General features: G+C 32.6%; 2 protein-coding genes, 1 non-coding gene and 1 pseudogene across 3 annotated transcripts; 3 read left to right on the top strand and 1 right to left on the bottom strand.

Moving 5' to 3' along the window:
* The window catches only part of LOC121220790 (acylamino-acid-releasing enzyme-like), a 6,193-nt pseudogene extending 1,070 nt beyond the window's left edge, over positions 1–5,123 (top strand).
* Positions 5,124–7,652: 2,529 nt separating this feature from the next.
* Positions 7,653–7,733, top strand: TRNAL-AAG (transfer RNA leucine (anticodon AAG)). Its single transcript has one exon. It is a non-coding gene; the product is annotated as a tRNA-Leu (tRNA).
* Positions 7,734–8,764: 1,031 nt separating this feature from the next.
* Positions 8,765–11,733, top strand: LOC107929121 (pentatricopeptide repeat-containing protein At3g23020). Its single transcript, XM_016860468.2, has one exon. The coding sequence runs from the start codon at positions 8,921–8,923 to the stop codon at positions 11,498–11,500; it is 2,580 nt and encodes an 859-aa protein (XP_016715957.1). The 5' UTR covers positions 8,765–8,920; the 3' UTR covers positions 11,501–11,733.
* Positions 11,734–11,919: 186 nt separating this feature from the next.
* LOC107929122 (CBL-interacting serine/threonine-protein kinase 7) lies at positions 11,920–13,551 on the bottom strand. The gene has a single exon (XM_041101367.1). It carries the CDS (start codon positions 13,443–13,445, stop codon positions 12,069–12,071), a length of 1,377 nt encoding a protein of 458 aa, XP_040957301.1. The 5' UTR covers positions 13,446–13,551; the 3' UTR covers positions 11,920–12,068.
* Between the last annotated feature and the right edge of the window lie 7,998 nt (positions 13,552–21,549).

Here is a 21,549-nt window from a genome sequence, read left to right as displayed (position 1 = left end):
AAAAGGAGCTGCCCTTTGTGATCAATCTAACAGGTTCATTTCACATATGGTTTTCTATTTTAATCAATGCTATGGCACAGAGCTTTGTGCGGTGGAAGAACCCTCACTAAACTTCCCTCCATATCACAGTGGCGAGTACATGCTGTAAAAAGAATTGCAAAGTCTTGAGTGTAGGACAGGTCGTTTGGGCTCCACCAGTGGAAAGCATCGACCAATATCTGGTTTTCGTGGGGTGGTCAGCGAGATCCGAGAAAACTGGGTATAAAAATACTGCTATATACAGGCCCTTGTGTATATATGCCAGTGAAGGTTCCACTTTATAAGTCAGAAGCTGCTCAGTCAGATCTCAAGTGGGTTGCTGCTTCACTAAATTGCTTTTAATCTCCAACATTTCTTCATTCATATATTTTCAATGTTGGAACTTGAATGTGTACCTTTAATCACAATATATAATTTTCTGGTGATCAGATCAATGGAGGAATGACTGTTGTAACTTCACAAAGCATATGTGCATTCTTTCCAATTCAGGTATGCTTTTCCTTACTACTTTTTGGCTTGTGCCTGAAGCATATGGTCGTCGTATCCTTTTTCAGATTCCCAGTCTCTTTTCGTGTTCTTTTCCTCAATCTTGTACACGATAGCTGACAAACTGCTGAGTGCCTTTTGAAGTTCTTTTTTGCAAACAATTTATGTCTACCTTAGCTCACACTGTGATGTGGGAGAAGACTTGTTGTTTCTGTATCTATGCTGTCTTTACAGGTTTAGAAAACTTTTGTTCATCCAACCACGTCATATCTTGTTGCATTTGTTTAGTTCAAATAATTGATGTAAACATGAGTTTTTTTACCAGCCTTTATTTCAGTTCCTCTTCTGTAATTAGCCTGGGTTAAGTTCAAGTCAGTTTCTTCATGCACGAGTTTGTAAATAATTCATTGCTGTTAAACTTTCAATTTCTCTTCTTCTAATTGCTTGGGTAGCTGTCTTACGTATAATCTGTTTCCTTGTTTTATGTCAGATAGGAAAGAGTGTTCTCTCATCTTTTCTTGTTATAGCACCTATGAGGCTCTGTTATATGCGGAGTACCATATCTTGTTGAACGTCTTTGTTTGTTGCTTCTTTTCAGAGAGTGTATGTAAATCTTTGCGTGGAAGTCTTTGTATGATTGTCTAGAATTGCATATTTCCCATGAAAATCTTCCCTCAATATGGCTTAATTAACTGGAACCTTATTTAGCAGCTGCCTAATGTTTAAAGAGGGCCTCTTTTTACATACAGTCTACATCTTTGGAGCTTCCTCTTATTGTGTGTTATGTTTCATTTCCCCAGCCCAGATGGAAGTTCATTGTGTTTCTGTCTGCAAAGCCTCAGTGGACTCTGGAGTACACTCTGCAACTGATTCTCTTCACCGAATTGATTGGCCTACTGATGGCAAGCTATGCTCATCTACAAAGATCATTGATGTGGTAAGCCCTCCACATTTCTCTGCTTAAGTTGAAGGTGATGAGTTCAGTTTAGAGCATGCAATTTATGAGATTCATTTGGGGTTCTTTGGGGGAGAAAAAACCATTCTAAATCCCCAATTCCCATTCCCTCTAGTTACTGCTTTCTTTCCTCTACTGCTGACTACTGTTTTGGTATATAACAAAACCAAATTGGGTCATTATGATGATCCTTTTGCTGGAATATATACATGCTGCTACCAAATCTGGTTTTTAATCTCTACTTTCTTAGGTTTACATGTGACAGGTTAACTGTTTATTCTATTAATCTTTGTAGATTCCTGTTGTGAACTGTGCCGAGGATGGTCAGTTTCCGGGGCTTTACTGTTCAAGTTTTCTTAGTAAGCCATGGCTTTCGGATGGATGCACTATGATTTTATCTTCCTATTGGCGCAGCTGTCAAGTGATACTTTCTGTAAATGTGTTAAGGTGACTATTGGTTATATGTCAGTTTGTCAGGTGCATAGACTTTAATATTCTACTTCATTATTTGATGACGTATTACCATATTACAGTGGTGAAGTATTACGAATCAGCACTGCTGACTCAGGTTTTTCATGGAATGTTCTGACACTAGACGGGGACACATTATTGCTGGTAAAATTATTTTCTTTCTCAACCATAATCTCTCCTTCCTTCCGAACAAGAGAAATGAAATTTGTAGTTGTTCTTTCCTCATCTCAAAGTGTGTAGCAGCCCGATAGATGTTCCTCAATCAAATATGGCTGCCTTGTGGACAAAGTGACTAATACAACCGCTTGGCATTGGTTAAATGTCTCAAGCCCATTTTTAAATGTTCAGAGAAGGTTTATTTTGCTTGCTTTTGTTTCATCTGATTCTGCATTTCTTTTATACCAAGGTTGTTCTTTTAGTGTTTACATCTCATGGTGCAGGTTATGTCTCTGCTTTCACATCTTCAGTTTGGTATCACGCAAATTCCAGTGAAAGATGTTTCTGATTGCTTGACAAAAGGTATTGCAAACTAGTTTGGTTCAATGCTGTTATTTTTGTATCTTAGCATGCTTTGATAACCACATTTAGCAGTATATATATTTTTTCTTTTTCTTTTTCTTTTTCTTTTTTACGATATTTTATCCTTGTGATAGCTGATGATGGCAACTACTGGAAAAGTTCAACGAAAACTTAAAGCTGACATAAAAAACTTCCCTCAACCTCTTTGAAAGCCATAAAGGAAAGATAAAACATGATTTTATGTTCGCAATATATTTTAGTTGTATATATATATTTGTGAATGATTTGAAGGCTAAACTAATGTTTTATTTGCTATGGTGTTCATTGGCCTCTGATTAGTATAGGAGGTACTGCCATTATGAAATAAGAAAAAAAAATGGTTTTGGTGATGGAATATGTTCAATTCATTCAGGAGCTGCTAAGTCTTTTGAGGCAATATTTGTATCTTCCAAGGTAAACAATGCACCTGATCCGCTAATAGTGGTCCTTCATGGAGGGCCTCATTCCGTCTCTTTGTCAAGCTTCTCAAAGTCATTGGCATTTCTTTCTTCACTTGGTTTCAGCCTATTAATTGTAAATTATAGGTGAGCGAAAGTATACCTTTACTTCTTCAGAAGTTTAACTTGAGATAGGAACCGGTTTTTCTTGTCATTTCATTTTCACATTACTGCTTAAATTTTCCTTCTATAAGATGCTTTAATTTCATATTTGCTTCCCAAAGTACTTTATCGAGTTGAACGTCATGCTGATAGTTTTCAAGTGCAGCACATCATCCTATAGCTAACAGTAAAATGCTTTATGGGTTTTTTGTGATCTTTGCTTTAACATGATTAAGGATTTTCCTTTTTAAAATAGCTTTTTATGATTTATCTACATAAAATGGCTGGCATAACTTTTATCTTCATCCAACATTGCTAATTTATTTCAGAGGTTCACTGGGATTTGGCGAGGAAGCATTGCAATCTCTTCCTGGGAAAATTGGGTCTCAGGTGCTTATTCTTGATATACATGTGCTCAGTCATTAACTTATTATATCGGGTATAACTATTTGGATCATTGTTATGTAAATTATGAACCTTCGTTCATTGACTCATGCGCAGGATGTCATGATGTACTCACAGCTATAGATCATGTCATTGAGAAAGGACTTGTCAACCCATCTAAATAACTGTTCTTGGTGGTTCACATGGTGGCTTTCTAACTACGCACTTGATTGGTCAGGTTAGGCTTTCTATTGAAGTAATATAATTTGTGTTAGTGTCTCTTTAGTATTAGGGAAATCTATGGTTTTCGATATTACAATTTGTTCTTACATTTTACAGGTACCGAATAAGTTTGTTGCAGCTGCCGCACGGAATCCAGTTTGTAATCTTTCATCCATGGTTGCCACAACAGATATTCCTGATTGGTGTTACGTGGAATCTTACGGAAGCAAAGGAAAAACTATCTTTACTGAAGCACCTTCAGCTGAACACTTGACTCACTTTTACAGCAAGTCTCCTATATTGCATATTTCTAAGGTACATTAAACAAAAGACTGATTTTCCAGTATGATGCATGAACCAGAGATGCCAATTGAACTGGTTAGCTTCATGCTTCACGCTTTGGCACCGGTGCAGACTTAGCATTACATAAAGCAAAATCAATCCATGTATATTACATGGCGTGGTACCCTAAAACTTGCATTGCTTTCCCTTAAAAGGGTTATCATGTGAACAATCAGATGAGATAAAGTCTTGTCTTTTATTGTCTTTGCAGGTTAAAGCTCCAACCATCTTTCTTCTAGGTGCTCAGGATCTTCGCGTCCCGGTTTCTGGGGGATTGCAAGTACGATAACTTTCCTTTCTATAGCATGAAGTATGATGGATATGTAATTCATTTTTAATTATGTTACTTGGAGTTGAGTGTAAGATACGTTTATGTGTCTAACATAGGTATACAATTTTGTCTACTTGATTAGAATGTGTTGGATATATGTATTTTGAAAAAGCATCCGGTAACATAGGATACTTGATTAGAATATGTGTTGTCTACTATTGTACTCACAGTCCCACCCACATGAACACATCCTTTTTCTGATCTGAAAGTTGACACGATCCAACTCCGGTCACGTCTGACAATTGCTGTTTGAAACTCATAGTATGCACGGGCATTAAAGGAGCGAGGAGTTGAGACAAAAATCATCCTGTTTCCTAATGACATCCATGCAATTGAAAGGTAAACACCTGCTATGATGAAGAAACTTATGATATTTTGCTTAGTTTAATCACTCATCAAACCTAACGACAATGTCATACTGCTGATATCTAATATATGTATATACATGTTCGTTTTGTTGCAGGCCGCAATCCGATTTCGAGAGCTTTCTTAACATTGGTGTTTGGTTCAAAAGTATTGCAAATGAAAAGGTAAAAGGTTCATGTCGTCTAGGGCCAAACATGTTTGTAATTAAGGACTTAATCATCATAATATCTCTGAGATGGTTAATTTGTCCCTTGCACTACATGCAATAATGTAAAGATTCTAGCGTTTTGTGTTATGTTTGGAATATGAATTTGTAATGTTGGATTCGTATTTCATTCGGCAAATAATGTTAGATCGTGTATCCGAATTTTAACGATGATGACTTGGGAAATTTTCACGAGCTTGTCCATGCATTGTTAGCCCTTCATTTTTTTGGCTAAAGAGCCGAGGCATGAATCCTACAAGATTTATTTAGATTCCCACAAAATTTGAATCCCTGAAAATCCGAAGATGTGTAATTTTCACTTTCTTTAAAACGAATTATAAAGGAGCCGTTCATATGGCTAATGTCTAAGTTTAATACTTGGTACCTGACAGCCCTTTTCTGCCCTTGCTTCTAAAAGTTTAAGCAGTTTGAATAACTTAGTTTAAGCCCATATAAATTCAAAACGAAACCCTAAAATTTCCCCTTTCGAAGAGACTCAACTTAGTAATCTCTGCCATTAAAAGCTCTGTTCGTCCTTGCTTTGGCTTTTGGCGTCTGTGTATAAGCTGACGCCAAAGTTTCTCTCCTTTTCTGCCCAACCAATTCGGCAGCCAAAAATAGACAAAATCAATAGAGGACAACCTAACAAACACATTACAGCTTTGATCGACCTAACGATGTCGTGCGACGATGTGGAGATAGAGGACATGCAGTGTTACGAGGAGTTGCAGGCATACGCATATCCATGCCCTTGTGGTGATCTTTTTCAGATAACAAAGAAGAGCTAAAGATCGGCGAGAAAATCGCTCGTTGACCAAGCTGTTCTCTCTACATCACCGTCATCTACAATGCCGAGGATTTCGCCGACAAAAAATCAAACAATAACCTTGAGCCTCCAAAACGGCAAGCAGTGGACGTTGCTTGAGACCTTTCAGATGGCAAATGGAAAACTGGTTTTATAGGAGGTTGGAAATATGTTCCGTGCCGTGCTGGTAACATTGGTGAGGAAATTTTGTTATATCTGTGCGTGTATTGAATTTAACATAAATACATGTATTTGGTTCCTTTAGTAAGAGATGAGATTTGTTGGGTGGAGCAATGCAACTAACTTTATTAATATCCAAATTATCTATTAAATCATTAATGTTATTTGGATTAAAAATAATGACAAGAAAATAATAAAATAACTATTATAACGCTTTTTTAATTATATATTTAAATAATTTAGGCAAAATTGAAATTTATATATTTAAATAAAAATAGTGTATTTCTTTATAAAAAGAAATTGTATAATATAACAGAAATTATTAACCAACTTCTAGCATTGAGTTAGGAACCTCAACCATCATAATATTATGCACCGCCCAACAAGATTTCTTAAAAACCCTCCATTTGGCAGCCATTCTTATAGCCAAACTCGTCATACCATTCGCCACTCAATTTTCTATCTCAAGACATTATTCACACGAAAGTTTTTTTATCAAATGTAATATTCCTTCACTCTTTCCCCTAACAAACTTTGATCCAGAGTTTGAGCATTTAGGAAATTAAGAGTCTATATGCAATCCATTTCAAGGACAACTCTTCTCCCATGCTAGCTTAAGGCCGTCAAAGGCCCCTCATAGCTCAGCTTCAAACACAGGGCAGACCCCTGAGCCATCGTCCAACATTGTCCTTGACCATTCCTTCGACCACGGCAACCAACGAACCATCATACATAGCTGCGTCAGTATTCGTCTTGACCCACCCATTGAGGCACTTCACTCCCTCACCTCCTTAAATTAAAAAATAATTTATCAAAAATAGGATTAAGATTAAGAAAAAGCTAATATACTAAAAATTCTTTAAAATTATTATACTCTGTTTGAGCAAATCTAAAAATATTTTGAATTTTTAAAACAATTTGTATTTTTTGAAGTAAATTTAATTAGAATTATTATTAAATAAAATTAAAAAATATTTAAAAAAATAAGTAAAATAAAATTATATTTTACAATTAAAGTGTTTTTATACCTAACGTACATAATCACTCTTTCATTTTTATGTTTATAATTTTTATTGTATTAAAAAATTAAATCGTGAGAGTTAGGTGAAATGGCAATGGCTCTCCTACCTTAATCAGTGTCGGTTTGATTCTCATTTTGGCTATGGAATAGTTTTAAACTGTGGCTAGCGTACAATTGTATATATTGGTAATGTCTTTGATTGAGTTGATGTTACAAGTTAACTCGATATCAATTCAAAATTGATGACAACATCAAAATAAACTATTGTAATGCATTCAGTATTCTTAATTTGATGTATTTATGTATTTACATTGTGCTTTACTCATAATTTAATTTATTTTTTCATTTTAAATATATTACATCTTTCATGTGTTATTATCAATTAGTTTCAAATCATACTTATTATTATTTGTTATATATTATTTTTAACACACATTTATATTCTAAATATATAATTTTCATGTTATAGAATTTATAAGCATAGCCTCTGTTGTAAATATTTGGACTAGTTAAAGTGTACTCATACCATATTAGTTAAAGAAAATATTAAAAAATTTCAAATGATAAAAAAAAAAAGTATTAATCCTTAAAAACAATAACTATAAATACTGTTGATATTTAAAAAAAGATAACTGCTCACTCTTACTTTGAAATTGTTATTCCTTTGATAAATATAAAAAATTCTGGTGTATACCCATGTATAAACTACTGCGAGACTGAACAAGGCGTTGAGATGGCCGAGTTGGTCTAAGGCGCCAGATTAAGGTTCTGGTCCGAAAGGGCGTGGGTTCAAATCCCACTCTCAACAAGACTTTGAGAATTAATTGCTACAAAGGTCCTTAAATTTATCCATTTTTATCAAAATTCTTAAACAAGCTTAATTGTTACAAAGGTACTTAAATTACCCAATTTCTTCTAATTATGTAATTTTTTAGGGTTAATTACAACAAATGTTTTAAAATTATCGTTCAAAATTTAAATTGTTCCATAAACTTCAAAATATTTTATATGTGTCATATCAATCAAGTTCTTTTATTAATCTACATGTCATGGTAGATATTGGGTTAATTCCAACAATCATCCTTGAACTATTATTTAATTAATTGGTCTTCAAACATTCTAATTGAGTCTTTGAATGATTAGTAATGTATCAATAGAGTTATTCCGTCGATTTAACCGTTAATATAGGCGATAAATAATCATTAAGGTCCTCAAGTTATCCATTTTATTCTAATTACGCAACTTTTTAGGGTTAATTGCAACAAACATTTTCAAATTTATCATTCAAATTTAAAATTGTTCCATGAACTTCACAATAAATTGTTTGTATCATATAATCTAGTTCTTTTTATTAATCTACGTGTCCTTGTAGATGTTGGGTTAATTGCAACAATTGTCCTTAAACTATTATTTAGATTAATTAGTCTATAAACTTTAAATTTTCTAATTGAGTAGTATACCAATCAAGCTATTCCCATCAATTTAGGTGACAAATAGTAATCCAAAACTAACACGGAATACATCTAAAATATATGGATCAATTTTTAAATACATATATAATTTCTTTAAATATGAATCGTACTATCATTTAGATTTTAAATTGATTCGTAAATTTTAAAATATTTTAATTAAAATTTTAAAATGTTAATATTTTTTAAAATTAAAATTGTTGAAATAAATACTTATTTATAGACTCGAGAGAATATTTGATGTATGTTTATAGAAAAATATTAAAATGTGGTTAGTGGTAAATAATTGTCTCAGTTAAAAAAGAAGGGGAAATGATAAAACGACGGCGTAAAACCGATTTAGATATCTAAAATAGCCAGGCCAAGGATGCTGCAGCAATTGAATATCGTTTTAACAGCAAAGCCTTCATTCATGTTTTTACAACCAAATCCTAAACCCATTACCCACACAAACATGTTATATAGCTTCTGGTACTAAAATTCTCCATTCATCACTTCAATTTTCACGGATTTTCCCGTTACAGAAATGTTTGTCAAACTCCAGTTTGATACCAGTTGCTTCAACATTTTATGCTCTACCAAAACTTCACTGCCCAACATCAATGGAACTTCACTTTCAGTTTCACTTTCTCCTATAGAAAAACTCGAACCCATCACCAAAACCAAGCATCAAAGGCTTCTCGAGACTCCCAATGGAGGAGGAACCAAGAAATTCAATGGAGGTCGAAAACAGAGTCTTGATAATCAGGCTGAGTCAAGCAACCAGACTTTGGAGAAAAACCCGGATAGAGAAAGGAGAGAAAAATCGAGGGAAAGTTTCAAACTTGCAAATAATAGAGGAAATTTTGGTGTGGTTAATGGGAAAATTTTGGTGGATAAAATGCACACCAAGTGTTTGACGAAACGGGTTTCTTATGGAGGTTGTATTCCAGCGATTTTGGGAGCTTTGGAGAACGTTAAGGATTTGGACGAGGCATTAAAGCCATGGGCTGAAAAGTTAAGTAACAAGGAAAGGAGTATAATTTTGAAGGAACAACCAAATTGGGACAGGGCTTTAGAGATTTTTGAGTGGTTTAAGAGAAAACGATGTTATGAGTTGAATGTAATTCATTATAACATTATGTTTAGAATTCTTGGTAAAGCTCATAAATGGGGTTATGTTGAGAAGTTATGGAATGAGATGAGCTTTAGAGGGGTTGAGCCTATTAATTCTACTTATGGTACTCTGATTGATGTTTACAGTAAAGGTGGGATGAAGCAACAAGCTCTTTGTTGGCTTGGGAGGATGAATAAGCAAGGAATAGAGCCTGATGAGGTAACTATGGGGATCGTCGTGCAGTTGTATAAGAAAGCCGGCGAGTTTCAAAAAGCTGAAGAGTTTTTCAAGAAGTGGTCATTGAATGGATCTTTGAGGCATGAAGGAAGTGAAACATCCAGTGCAGTGGGAAGTGATTCACATTTAAGCTCGTATACATATAATACCTTGATAGATACATATGGCAAGGCAGGGCAGATTCGAGAGGCTTCTGAAACATTCGAAATCATGCTTAGAGAAGGGATTGTTCCAACTACTGTTACTTTTAATACTATGATTCACATTTGTGGTAACCATGGACAGTTGGAAGAAGTGGCTTCACTGATGAAGATGATGGAGGAGGTTCGGTGCCTACCCGACACGAGAACATATAATATTCTCATATCCCTTCATGCTAAGTATGATGATATAAAGATGGCAGCAGGTTACTTTGCAAAGATGAAGGAGGCCTGCCTTGAGCCAGATCTTGTTAGTTACCGCACCCTCTTGTATGCATACTCGATAAGGCAAATGGTTAGTGAAGCAGAAGAGCTCATACACGAAATGGATGAAAGACATCTTGAAATTGATGAATATACACAATCTGCTCTTACCAGAATGTACATAGAAGCTGGGATGCTCGAGAAGTCATGGTTATGGTTTAGGAGGTTTCACCTTGCAGGGAATATGAGTTCAGAGGGCTACTCTGCCAACATTGATGCCTTTGGGGAGAGGGGACATGTTTCCGAAGCTGAAAATATTTTCTTGTGTTGCCAAGAAATGAAGAGGCTTACTGTCCTCGAGTTTAATGTAATGATTAAAGCTTACGGAATAGGGAAGAGTTACGATAAAGCATGCTGGCTATTTGATAGCATGCAGAGTCATGGTGTAGTTCCGGATAAATGCAGTTATAGTTCTCTCATACAGATTTTGACGAGTGCGGACTTACCACACGTGGCAAAAGGCTACTTGAAGAAGATGCAAGAAACTGGACTTGTAAGTGATTGCATCCCATATTGTGCTGTGATATCAAGTTTTTTGAAACTGGGAGGATTGGGAATGGCTGAAGGAGTATACGATGAGATGATTCAGTCTAAGGTGGAGCCTGATGTTGTTGTCTATGGCGTATTGATAAATGCTTTTGCTGATATTGGGAGTGTTAAAGAAGCTACGAGGTACGTTAATGAAATGAAAAGTGCTGGATTGCCTGGAAATGCTGTTATTTACAACTCATTGATTAAGCTTTATACGAAAGTTGGTTATTTAAAAGAAGCACAGGAAGTTTACATGCTTCTCCAGTCGTCAGGCTTCTGCCCTGATGTGTATTCGTCAAATTGTATGATCGATCTCTACAGCGAGCGTTCTATGGTTACTCAAGCTGAAGCAATTTTCGATAACTTGAAGCAAAACGGAGATGCTAACGAATTTACATATGCAATGATGCTGTGTATGTATAAAAGAAACGGGAGGTTTGAAGAAGCCACTCATATAGCTAGACAGATGAGAGAACTGGGACTTCTAACTGATTTGTTGAGTTACAACAACGTGCTTGGATTGTACGCCATGGATGGGAGATTCAGGGAAGCAGGTAGACTTTTTAAAGAAATGGTGAATGCTTGTATTCAACCTGACGATAGTACATTCAAATCACTAGGATCCATTCTCGTGAAATGCGGAGTTCCAAAGAGTGCTGTTAACAGGCTGCAAGTTTCAAGGAAGAGGGATGCTCAGAGTGGTTTGCAAGCATGGATGGCCATCCTCTCCTCAGTGGTTGGAATGGATGAAGATGAAGATGATGATGACTATGCTTAGATTATCTCGATCAGTGTATAGCCTAGAGATGGTCTCATAGACAACTTCAATCAAAGGCCTCACAACTGTATAGCTGGTAGTCCGTGGCAAGTTATGTTATATTACTTGAACTAATTAGGCTGCATAATTATGTAAATCAAGTTGTGTTTTTTTTCAGCTTGTGTGTTGACTGGTTTATATTTTGTTGAAAAAAAACCCATATTTTCATTCATATGAATGTGGGATTTTGGTGACTTATATAATCTATATTCGCAGGTTGTTACCATTAATTGCAGACATGTTCATGAGATATACATCTCAACCTGAGATTCACCTGTTTGTAAACAGTATTTGTAACCAAAAATATCTCATTTCACATCAAACTCTATATATTTTCAACTTTTTCTTTCTTCAAGAATTGATTCCAATATTCTGGAGGATTTATAAAAGAAACTACTAAATATCACTATAAAATTGATCATTTACATTGATTAAATACTGAAATAAACCCCACCATTCCTAAATAATTGACCAAAAAAATAAGAGGAAAGAAAACAAAGAAACTAATCGTAAATTACAAAAACAAAAATCAATCACCCACGATATGATCATCCCAAGAAACAAATAGGTCTCCAAGGCCAGTTTCTAAATTCAACCATTGCCCTTCATCAAACTCCACCGTACCTTCCACCACCTTAACCTCCACCAAAACAAACAATTCAGCAATCTCGACCACCTCCACCGTCAACACCACCTTCCCTTTCCCCAATCCCAAAACCCCTCTTTTCCCTTTCTCCACCCTATAGCCCATTCTCTCCCCAGCCTCCATAACCCTCTCCATAACCCCATCAACCTCCATTGAAGTAGTATACCTCTTCTCCTTCCTAATGCCATCATTACCTCCTTCAAAAAGACCAGACAAATCCAACCCTGAAGACAAAGATATTATATCAAAAGCATTAACTCCATTACAAATCATCTCATGTTTTAATTTCCTCCCATGTAATAAACTCTCGTTTTCCTTGTGTGATGATCGATACGTAGCTAATGCTTTCTTAATCCATGAAGTTTCCATTACCTTCTCCAAGGTCATTCTAGTATCTGGGTTAGGATCCAAAAGCTGCCATATTATAGCTCTTGATTGCTTTGATATCCATTTTGGAAACTTGTATTCCCTACGAGCAATCTTTTTATACATACCTATCAAATTATGATCATCAAAGGGTAAATAACCGGCCAACAAAACAAATAATATAACCCCACAAGACCAAGCATCGGCTTTAGAACCCTCGTACGGTTTACTCCGAGCAACCTCAGGAGCCGTATAAGCCGGTGTACCACAAGCCGTATGTAAAAGCCCGTCGTGTAGTTGCTCCGGTAGAGCCGAGAGACCAAAGTCGGAAACTTTGACGTTCCCATATTGGTCAAACAAAACATTTTGTGGCTTCAAATCACGGTGGGCGACGCCGTTTTGGTGGCAGAAATGAAGGGCGGAGACGAGTTGGGTAAAGTACCTACGCGCAGTTCCTTCGCTTAACCGGCCACGGTTTAACAATTTATCGAAAAGTTCACCGCCGGTAGCCAGTTCCATGACGAGGTAGATCTTCGTTTTTGTAGCCATAACTTCGTGGATTTTAAGAATGTTTGGGTGATGTTGTAGCCGGCGCATGGCAGAAACTTCACTGATTATCCTCGGTTCCATGGCGGCATCCACGGTTTTGGTCTTGTCTATAACCTTGATCGCCACGACGGTGTTGCCGTCGTCGATTGAAGTCGCTTCGTGAACTTTGGCAAAGCTTCCTTGTCCCAACATACGACCCAATTGATACTTGCCTAAAAGTATGCCGCCGGTGGGTGTTTTGGTTCGGGTGATTCTTATCGGTGGTGGCGATAGTACTGGTGGTGGAGGCTGTCGTGAAGGCGTATATGGTGGCGGTGGTAGGGGCGGCGGAGCCCCTGATGGCATGGTTACTTGTGGCGTAGAAAAGAGAGGTTGAAGCCAAAAGGGCGAGTTCCACAAGGTTTACAGGTGGAGTGAGTTGGCTTATATATAACTGTGGAGGAATAAGAGAAGGTCGGCTCCTCACTGTCCGCCTTGATGTGGGATTTCTTTGATTTCGCTTTTCCTTAATTACCCTTATTTCTTTTTTATTATTTTATTTCAGGTTAGTTTTTAACAAAATATTATTAAGATTTATATACATATGTGTAAATCCCATCTTATTTACTTTGATTTGGTTTGGATACATTCTCACTATTTTTTTTTTTATTTTTATATTTTAAAATTTAAATTTTCAGCCATTTTTTATTTTATAAAGGAAATTATGAAAGGTTTAGAATTAGTTATAAATCAAATAAAAATAGAATTCCTTCAAACCAAATTTGAATTGAAAAACAACACTTTTTTTTATTCTAAATCACCTCTTTTTGTTTTCCCTTAATTTCATTGTGATTACAACAAAGATGTTATCCTTTGTTAAACCAATCATATATAATATAAATCTAAAAATATTTATTCACTTAAAAAAAGAAGCAATTTCATAAAGGGTTTTGTGTTGCTCGTTTTTGCGCTAATAATAACCAATGTTTTTGCCTTAATTAATAACGAACGGCACCAAATTCCGTTGACTTTATTATTAATTCAATATTTAAGGAAATATTTGTTTATGTTCTTTTTATTTTGTTCAAAATTTTAAATTTTGAAATAATACATGTTTAGATGATGTGCCTTCCTCTAATAATAATGAATGATTTGTTCTTGCCAAAAAAAAAGAAAACAGATGAATTGTGAAAAAGTTTAATAAAAATCTATTTGAAATAAAATAAAATGTTTAATTTATCAAAAATCTAGACCACGATCTCTAAAAGTTCTACAGTTTTTATACGTAACCAAAGGGGGAAAATGAAATTGATTATTTTTCTTTACTTAATTGAATTAAATTTGCTTCTCTCAAAGTGGAGTAGTCAAGATCAAAGAGCAAAAAGCTCTAAAAGAAGGCCAATTTGATATGTAACTAAAAGATTGGTAATGAAAAGTACTTCCACTAACACTTAAAATCTACCTTAATTAAATGCCAAATTTTCCATGTACCGACGTTCACCCCCATCGAAAGATACTATATCACCCATCTACCATTTAGAATATGAAATTTGCCCATTCAACCCTAACTTCTAATCTTTTTTAATACATTATTTTTAATGTCTCCAGAAGAGACTTTAATTCCCATCAAAATAGTGTTATAATCAAGGATATTCGCACCTAAAATTTAAGCACTAGTCTTTTTACTTTTCTTTAAGAGTGGGGTTAGTTGCCTCAACTGAGTTTAAATAAAATAAATAAATTTTGATCATAAAAATTAAGTTCGTTTAAAATATGAGTTGGATTCAAATTTTAATATTCAAAGCACAAGCTGAACCTAATTTGATCCGTTTTCTTATTGTATATTCTAAATAATAAACAAAAGTTTTAGATGAACTTGTGTTAAGCATTTATCAATAAGAGTAGTTCTTCTTTTTGTAAAATTTAACACTCCTATTTTGAGAAATCTAGTATTTATATATAATATTAAATTTGATTTGAAACCAATATTTTTATAACTAAACTGGTAGTTAAATCAATATTTATATAATTATTAAAATTATAAAAATTCAGTTTAACTGATATTTTAGCTCAGTTTAATTGATCTATACCAGTTTGTGAATCAATCAGTCCAACGTCTTATTTTGAATTGATACCCTCAATTGATTTCTAATTCAATCAATTTGACTAATCGATCTGACAAAATTTTGAAAATAGTGCTCAAAATTAATTTGATTCACATAGACATAAGTGATAGTGATATATGTTTATAAACCATGTGATTAAAATTGTGTATAATTAATTCGCCGTCTCTTTTTTCTAACATGATAAGATCTTCGTTGAAGGTTCAAAAGAAAAAAAAGTTTTCCTTTGCAAGTTGTGGATAAAATGGTAGTCAAAAAAAATCACAGAGACGTGTTGATAAGGATGAGCCACCTTTTCAAATAGGCTGTTCTACAAAGCGTTTATGTGTTCTTTCTTAGAATCACCGCCTCACGGTATGCACTCCGTTGCCAACAGCTCGCCCCAGTTTGCATTAACTTGCAAGTTTCAAACCAAAATATCGTCTGTCATTTTCGTATGATTAATCTTCCATCGAATTTATTGGGAGACATAAAACTTGTCATTTACTTAATTGAGATTATTTTTTATTCAATATAAAATGTATTTTGCATGGTTGTTGGATCTGGTTCGATTGAACCAGTTGGATTGAAAATTAGTTGTTTATCAATTTAGACAATGAATTGAATTTGCTCTTGAATAAATCGGTTGAACAAAAAATAAAAAAACATTTGAATCAACAATTGAAACCAAAAATTATTAGTTTAATCGATTTGATCATCGATTTAATTTTTAAAATGGTGGTATTTTATCAATCAAGATTTGATTTAACCATAAAGTTGAGGATCTGGAAAATTTGATATCTCAAGTTTTAGTTTTAATACTCTTTATAAATTATATATAGATAAGTCTCATAATGTGTTTTATAATAATTTATTCTGATGATAATTATCCGAATACATTATTTGTAATGTTAATTCTACTTATAATTTTAAAATGAATCTCGAATTAGAACAAGTGATTTATACAAAAATTTTAAAACATGATTTAATAAATAGCTTCTATATTTATAAGATTGTGTCAAAATTAAACTTTCTTTATAATATATAATATAAAATATTCACAAATAAGATTTAAACCTAAAAATAATAAAGCTAAAAATCCGTCACATAAAATTATTATGCTATTATTATATCTAAATAAACTCTTGATAAATGAAGAGTTGATTTGGGATACGGGCTGAGTTTATTTGTATATAATAAAGTATAGGGCTTAAAGAAAATCATTAGTTGAATGGATTTCTAAGTAGCTTCGTCAAATAATTATTATCGTTTGAGCAATCAATTTAAAATTAAGGACTTAATAATAAAGAATATACCTTGCAAGATTAGATGTATAAAGTTATGTAAATATATTCATTATTATGTATAGGGAAATTAGTTAGCAATGGACTCAATTAATTACATCAAATCCAACAAAACTAAAACTTAATATAATTGCTCTACAATACAATCACAAAATAATATATTCTCGAACAATTATAATTAAAATCAACACGGTATAAAGTATAACTTTATTGACAACACAATCCATTAAACAACAACAATTAAGTACATATAAAAAAAGGTACCAAATTAAAGAAAACCAAAATGAAAACGTCATTCAGAACCACTTATTCTTATTGTTCTAACAGTTGCATGTTGTTGCTATCATAAAAACCCCAATGGAGGAGAGAGATATATAGCAAGGAGTGCTAAACTAGAGGTGCCAAATAGTTATTGGAAATGCACCATTATGATCAACCGCTATTGATAGCATCCTAGCCATGCCACTATTGTGCCATAATGAGCTCTAGTTAACAACAACAATGTCGAAGGTCCCCAAAAGGCTCCTCAATATTGATGATGTACAAAAGCGGATGCCAAAACTAAATTGATAGATGTTACATTGGCATAACCTCCTCCTAAACTTTCCAAAATTGAAACTTTTCGAAAACAAAATTAAAAGAAACAACTAAAAAGCACTAAAAATTACATTTACTAAAACTATAACTACAAACTTTGCCGCCGCTTTTGGGGTTTGTTTGGTTGGTGAAAAAGTGGAGGGATGGAAAGAAAAATAAATTTTGAGTGTGTTTGGTAGGGAAGAAAAGTGGCAAAATAAGAGATGATAATCTTCCATACTAATACATAAAAATTAATCTTTCAAATTTAAAATGATGAAAGAAGAGAAAATAAGAGAGATGTGTATGCTAGTTCAAATTTATGTATGTTCCAATTTTTCTATTTTCTTTCATCTCATTTTCCAACTCTACCAAACAATAGAAGTAAAGAAAAAATAATTTCCTTTCTATTTTTCCATCTTTCCTACCGAGCACCCTTATGAAAGAAAAAAATTGTTTTTTATTCTTCAAATTTTCTACCATTTCAACTTTCCATCATTCCATTTTTCTTTCCACTCAATAACACTTACCAAAACTCATCAATGAAAATACCAAAGTAAACTTTTTTGGACAAATTATATTTTAATCTTTTTATTAAAAAAAGAATAAATTAATCCTTATATAACTTATATTAAATGAAAGAGTAAAATGATTTTTCCAAATATTTATCTAACAATTATCCCTAAGCATGAAAACAATTACCTCTTTAATAATTATGAAATACAAAAAATCAAAATAATAATAAGAAAACCCACACCCTATTCATAAAGAATATTGGGCGTTGCTCAGTGACCATGACGGAGATATGGAGTATTTTAGATGAGTTCTAAATTGTATAAAATCTTGATAGATAGTAAAAAAGTTATTCAAAAAATTCAAGTAACCGGAGAAAAGTAAGATTGCTTAGTAGTGATACGCACCATTAACAATCTACTTTAGCAAGATTGGATGATATGATTAACATATATATTCAGAGAGAATAACAAAATAACAAATGGTTTGACAAAAATAACGTTGTCAACACCATTAGCTAAAAATATATTCAATTACCACATGAAGATCTTCCAATATGCCGAATCTTCCTCATCCTAAACAATCGAAAAAGAGACAAGATTCTGCAGGGACGGCTATGCTATGACTCTTTTATCCTTTTAAAATGCAATCTATGTTATAGGGATTATTATAATACTTTTACGGCGTAAACATTAGAATTTGAGTTAATTACTAAAAACGGACTATTTGGTAACTCTATAGATACATAAAAGTATGCAACAGCTTCGAAGAGTTTCTGCTGCCATTGATCCAAGACTTTAGTCAAACAAACATATGATACGTGCTAAAAGTAGGCTGGTGTGCCGTGTAACAATGCATTTGGACTTATTTGGACGGCTTTGAAAGTGCCATATATGAACCATTGCTGCTGACCCACCGCGCCTCATTTCGCAAATTATCAACCGTTCAAGAATTCATATATAATTTAAAAAACAAAAGCAAAACAAAAGTTGTTTGATTTTGATTGAGGTATATTTTTTAAATTTAAATCAATAAAAATTAATTTTATTATAAATTTTAATTATATTTTTATACGATATTTAAAATTATTTATAATTTTTTAATTCATAAATAAAGGATAATATATTTCAGCATATTAAAACTCACATGTTCCTACATTGATAATAATAACAAAGACACTATCAATATTTATTTTTATTTTTTAATTTAGTGTTAATGATGAATTTTTTTAAGTTATATAAACAGAAAAAGTCGGTGGGAGGCAGTAAAACTATGTAGCACGCATGTTGGCTTACGCCAGCATCCCCAGGTCACAGCAATATAAGTGACAGCTTCTAATAAATAATTTTTAATATTTTTTATACCAAAACTTCAACGGTGGTTTCTAATTTGATAAGCTAAAGATAATATAATTACATAATAAAAAAAACATATACTATACGATATTAAAATAGATAAAATATAGAATTACACACATGTTGGAATTTGGAAGGAGGATTTAAGTTTACCAAAATTAAAAGGTTTAATTGCAAAATTTTAAAGAGTCGAAATTAAATTGTAATTTTTATGATAATAAAAATATAATTTTAAGGGATTAAATCAAAATTTTATCATTTTTAGAGAGACAAAGTATAATTTTAACTTTACTAATTTAGAACTTTAAAAATTTTAAAGAGTCTAAATAAAAAAAATTTCATTTTAGGGGGCCGAGGCCCTGCGAGCCCCCTTGGTTTCCCCCTGATTAATTGTAAACTTTTGGTTTCAAGAAATAGAAGTTATTTAGAAAATATCGAAGAAAACGTGTTTAATTGAAAATTTTAAAAATAATTTTTGAAAGATGAAAATATTTTAAAATTTTAAAAACAATAAAAAATTATACAAAAAATGCTTTGTAAAAATGAAAATGATGAAAATAAGAGATTTTAATCCATTTACCCGATTCAAACCTGCATAAACTAAAAAAGTTTAACAACGTTTTTTTAATATTAAATCTAATCCCTTGTTTTGAATCTATATAAATGTAAATTTTTATTTTATTTTTGTTAGAGAAAAATAATTATTGAACATGTTTTCGTTATTAAAATTATTTTTTTTATTTCTAATTATCAAACATGTTGTTTTTTTTTAAAATAAAAAAAATATTTTTAAAAACTAAATATAGAAGTATTAATCTTTTTGATAAAAACATATCAGTTATCTCATAGGAGCGTCTCCTTAAAATTAAAAAAATTAAAGGGTAAATTTTTCTTTCGAAAATGAAAAAATATCTATTTAATCTCATAAAAATGATAAAACCATAAATTAATACATGTTAAATTTATATATTAAACTCTTAAAAACTTAGAATTAAAATTTAACTTATCCCTCTATTATTTGAAAACAAATAATATAGAAATTCAAATATATTGGCTAGTCAACATACAGCGAAAAAAACATAAAAAATTTCAAGGTTATGATAAGAATACAACTAACTGGAAAATTGTTGAATGTGTTAAATTATATAGCCAACTAATTTTCAAATAAAATCCAAAAATAGTGCACATTTAACATGCTAATTAGTTTAACGACAACGAAATATAGATATACATATATTTATATTTATATTTAACAACAAAAGTCGTGATCCACCATTTTATATTCACTACTAAAATCTGGCATTTTTTTTTCTCTGTATGTGAGGTATTGTGTTGTCATTACCTACCATTTCTAGTATACTAAAATTATATTTTACTTTTCAAAAATGAAGACAATTTATTTAGTGGTTTTTAAAAATAATAAAATTATATTTTAATCTTTTAAAAAATTATAATTCAATTTTCACCTCAACTAAAAATGTTTTTAGATTTGTTCTTGTCTGAACCTACATTAAAATAAATCTAGACAGCAATCACATATGGTGAAACTTAAATCAAAATAAAATTTGAGTCAACAACCCGTACATGCTGGGACTTAAATAGGTTGTATCATGCTGTGTTATAACACACAATATGTATATATACACACTAAATCAGGGGTGAAGCTAGAAATTTTTTTTAGGAAGGCCGAAATTAAATTGTAATTTTTACGATAGTAAAAATGTAATTACACCATTTTAATAGCCTATATCTTTATAATTTTTAAATAATTAAATCAAAATTTTATCATTATTAGGGGAACCAAAGTGTAATTTTACCATTACTAATTACAATTTTAAAAATTTCAAATGGTTTAAATAGAAAATTTTTCATTTTAAGGGGGCCTGTCAATCCCTCTAGTTTTGCCCCCGCATTAGATTATGGCACCCTAAAATTATCTAATAAATATATTTATAAAAATATATATATAAATAACAAATAAAGTTTTGGTTGAACAATAAAGTATAAATGTTAACATCTTTAAAGGCTTGATTCGCATCTTATTTTGTGTATTAATAGTTTTATTTTTTATATAAAAAAATATAAATGACAAAAATACTCTTAAAACAATATAATTTACTTTGTAAAGTATCTCAAACAATATAATTTATTTTGTAAAATAAAGATATTTTCATTATTACTCAATTGAGTTGTATCTAGAGGTGCTCATGGGCCGGGCGGCCCGGCCCGGCCCGACGGCCCGCTTGAAATATGGGAGGGTTTGCGTGAAAATATAGGCCCGAAATATGGGCTTGGGCAAAAAAATGAGGCCCGTTTAGAAAATGGGCCGGGCCTCGACACCACTTTTTTGGCCCGGGCCCGGCCCGACCCAGCCCGATATAATAAATATATTTATTTTTAATTTTTTTAATTGTAAAATATTTTTCAAATACTTTTTTTTAATTATTTTTTAATTTTAAAATATTTTAAAAATACTTTTTTAATTTTTAAAATAAAATTTTGCTATTTATTAAAAAAATGGGCCGGGCCGGGCCGGGCTTATAATTTTTTCTCGGGCTAGGCCTGGACAAAATTTTAGGCCCATATTTCGGGCCCGGGCCTAGGACCCAGGCCTAATTTT

Source organism: Gossypium hirsutum, chromosome D09, assembly GCF_007990345.1.
Source record: "Gossypium hirsutum isolate 1008001.06 chromosome D09, Gossypium_hirsutum_v2.1, whole genome shotgun sequence".
Taxonomy (NCBI): Eukaryota; Viridiplantae; Streptophyta; class Magnoliopsida; order Malvales; family Malvaceae; genus Gossypium; species Gossypium hirsutum.
The sequence above is the reverse complement of the archived record's forward strand: the minus strand, read 5'-3'. Positions and strand labels throughout refer to the sequence as shown.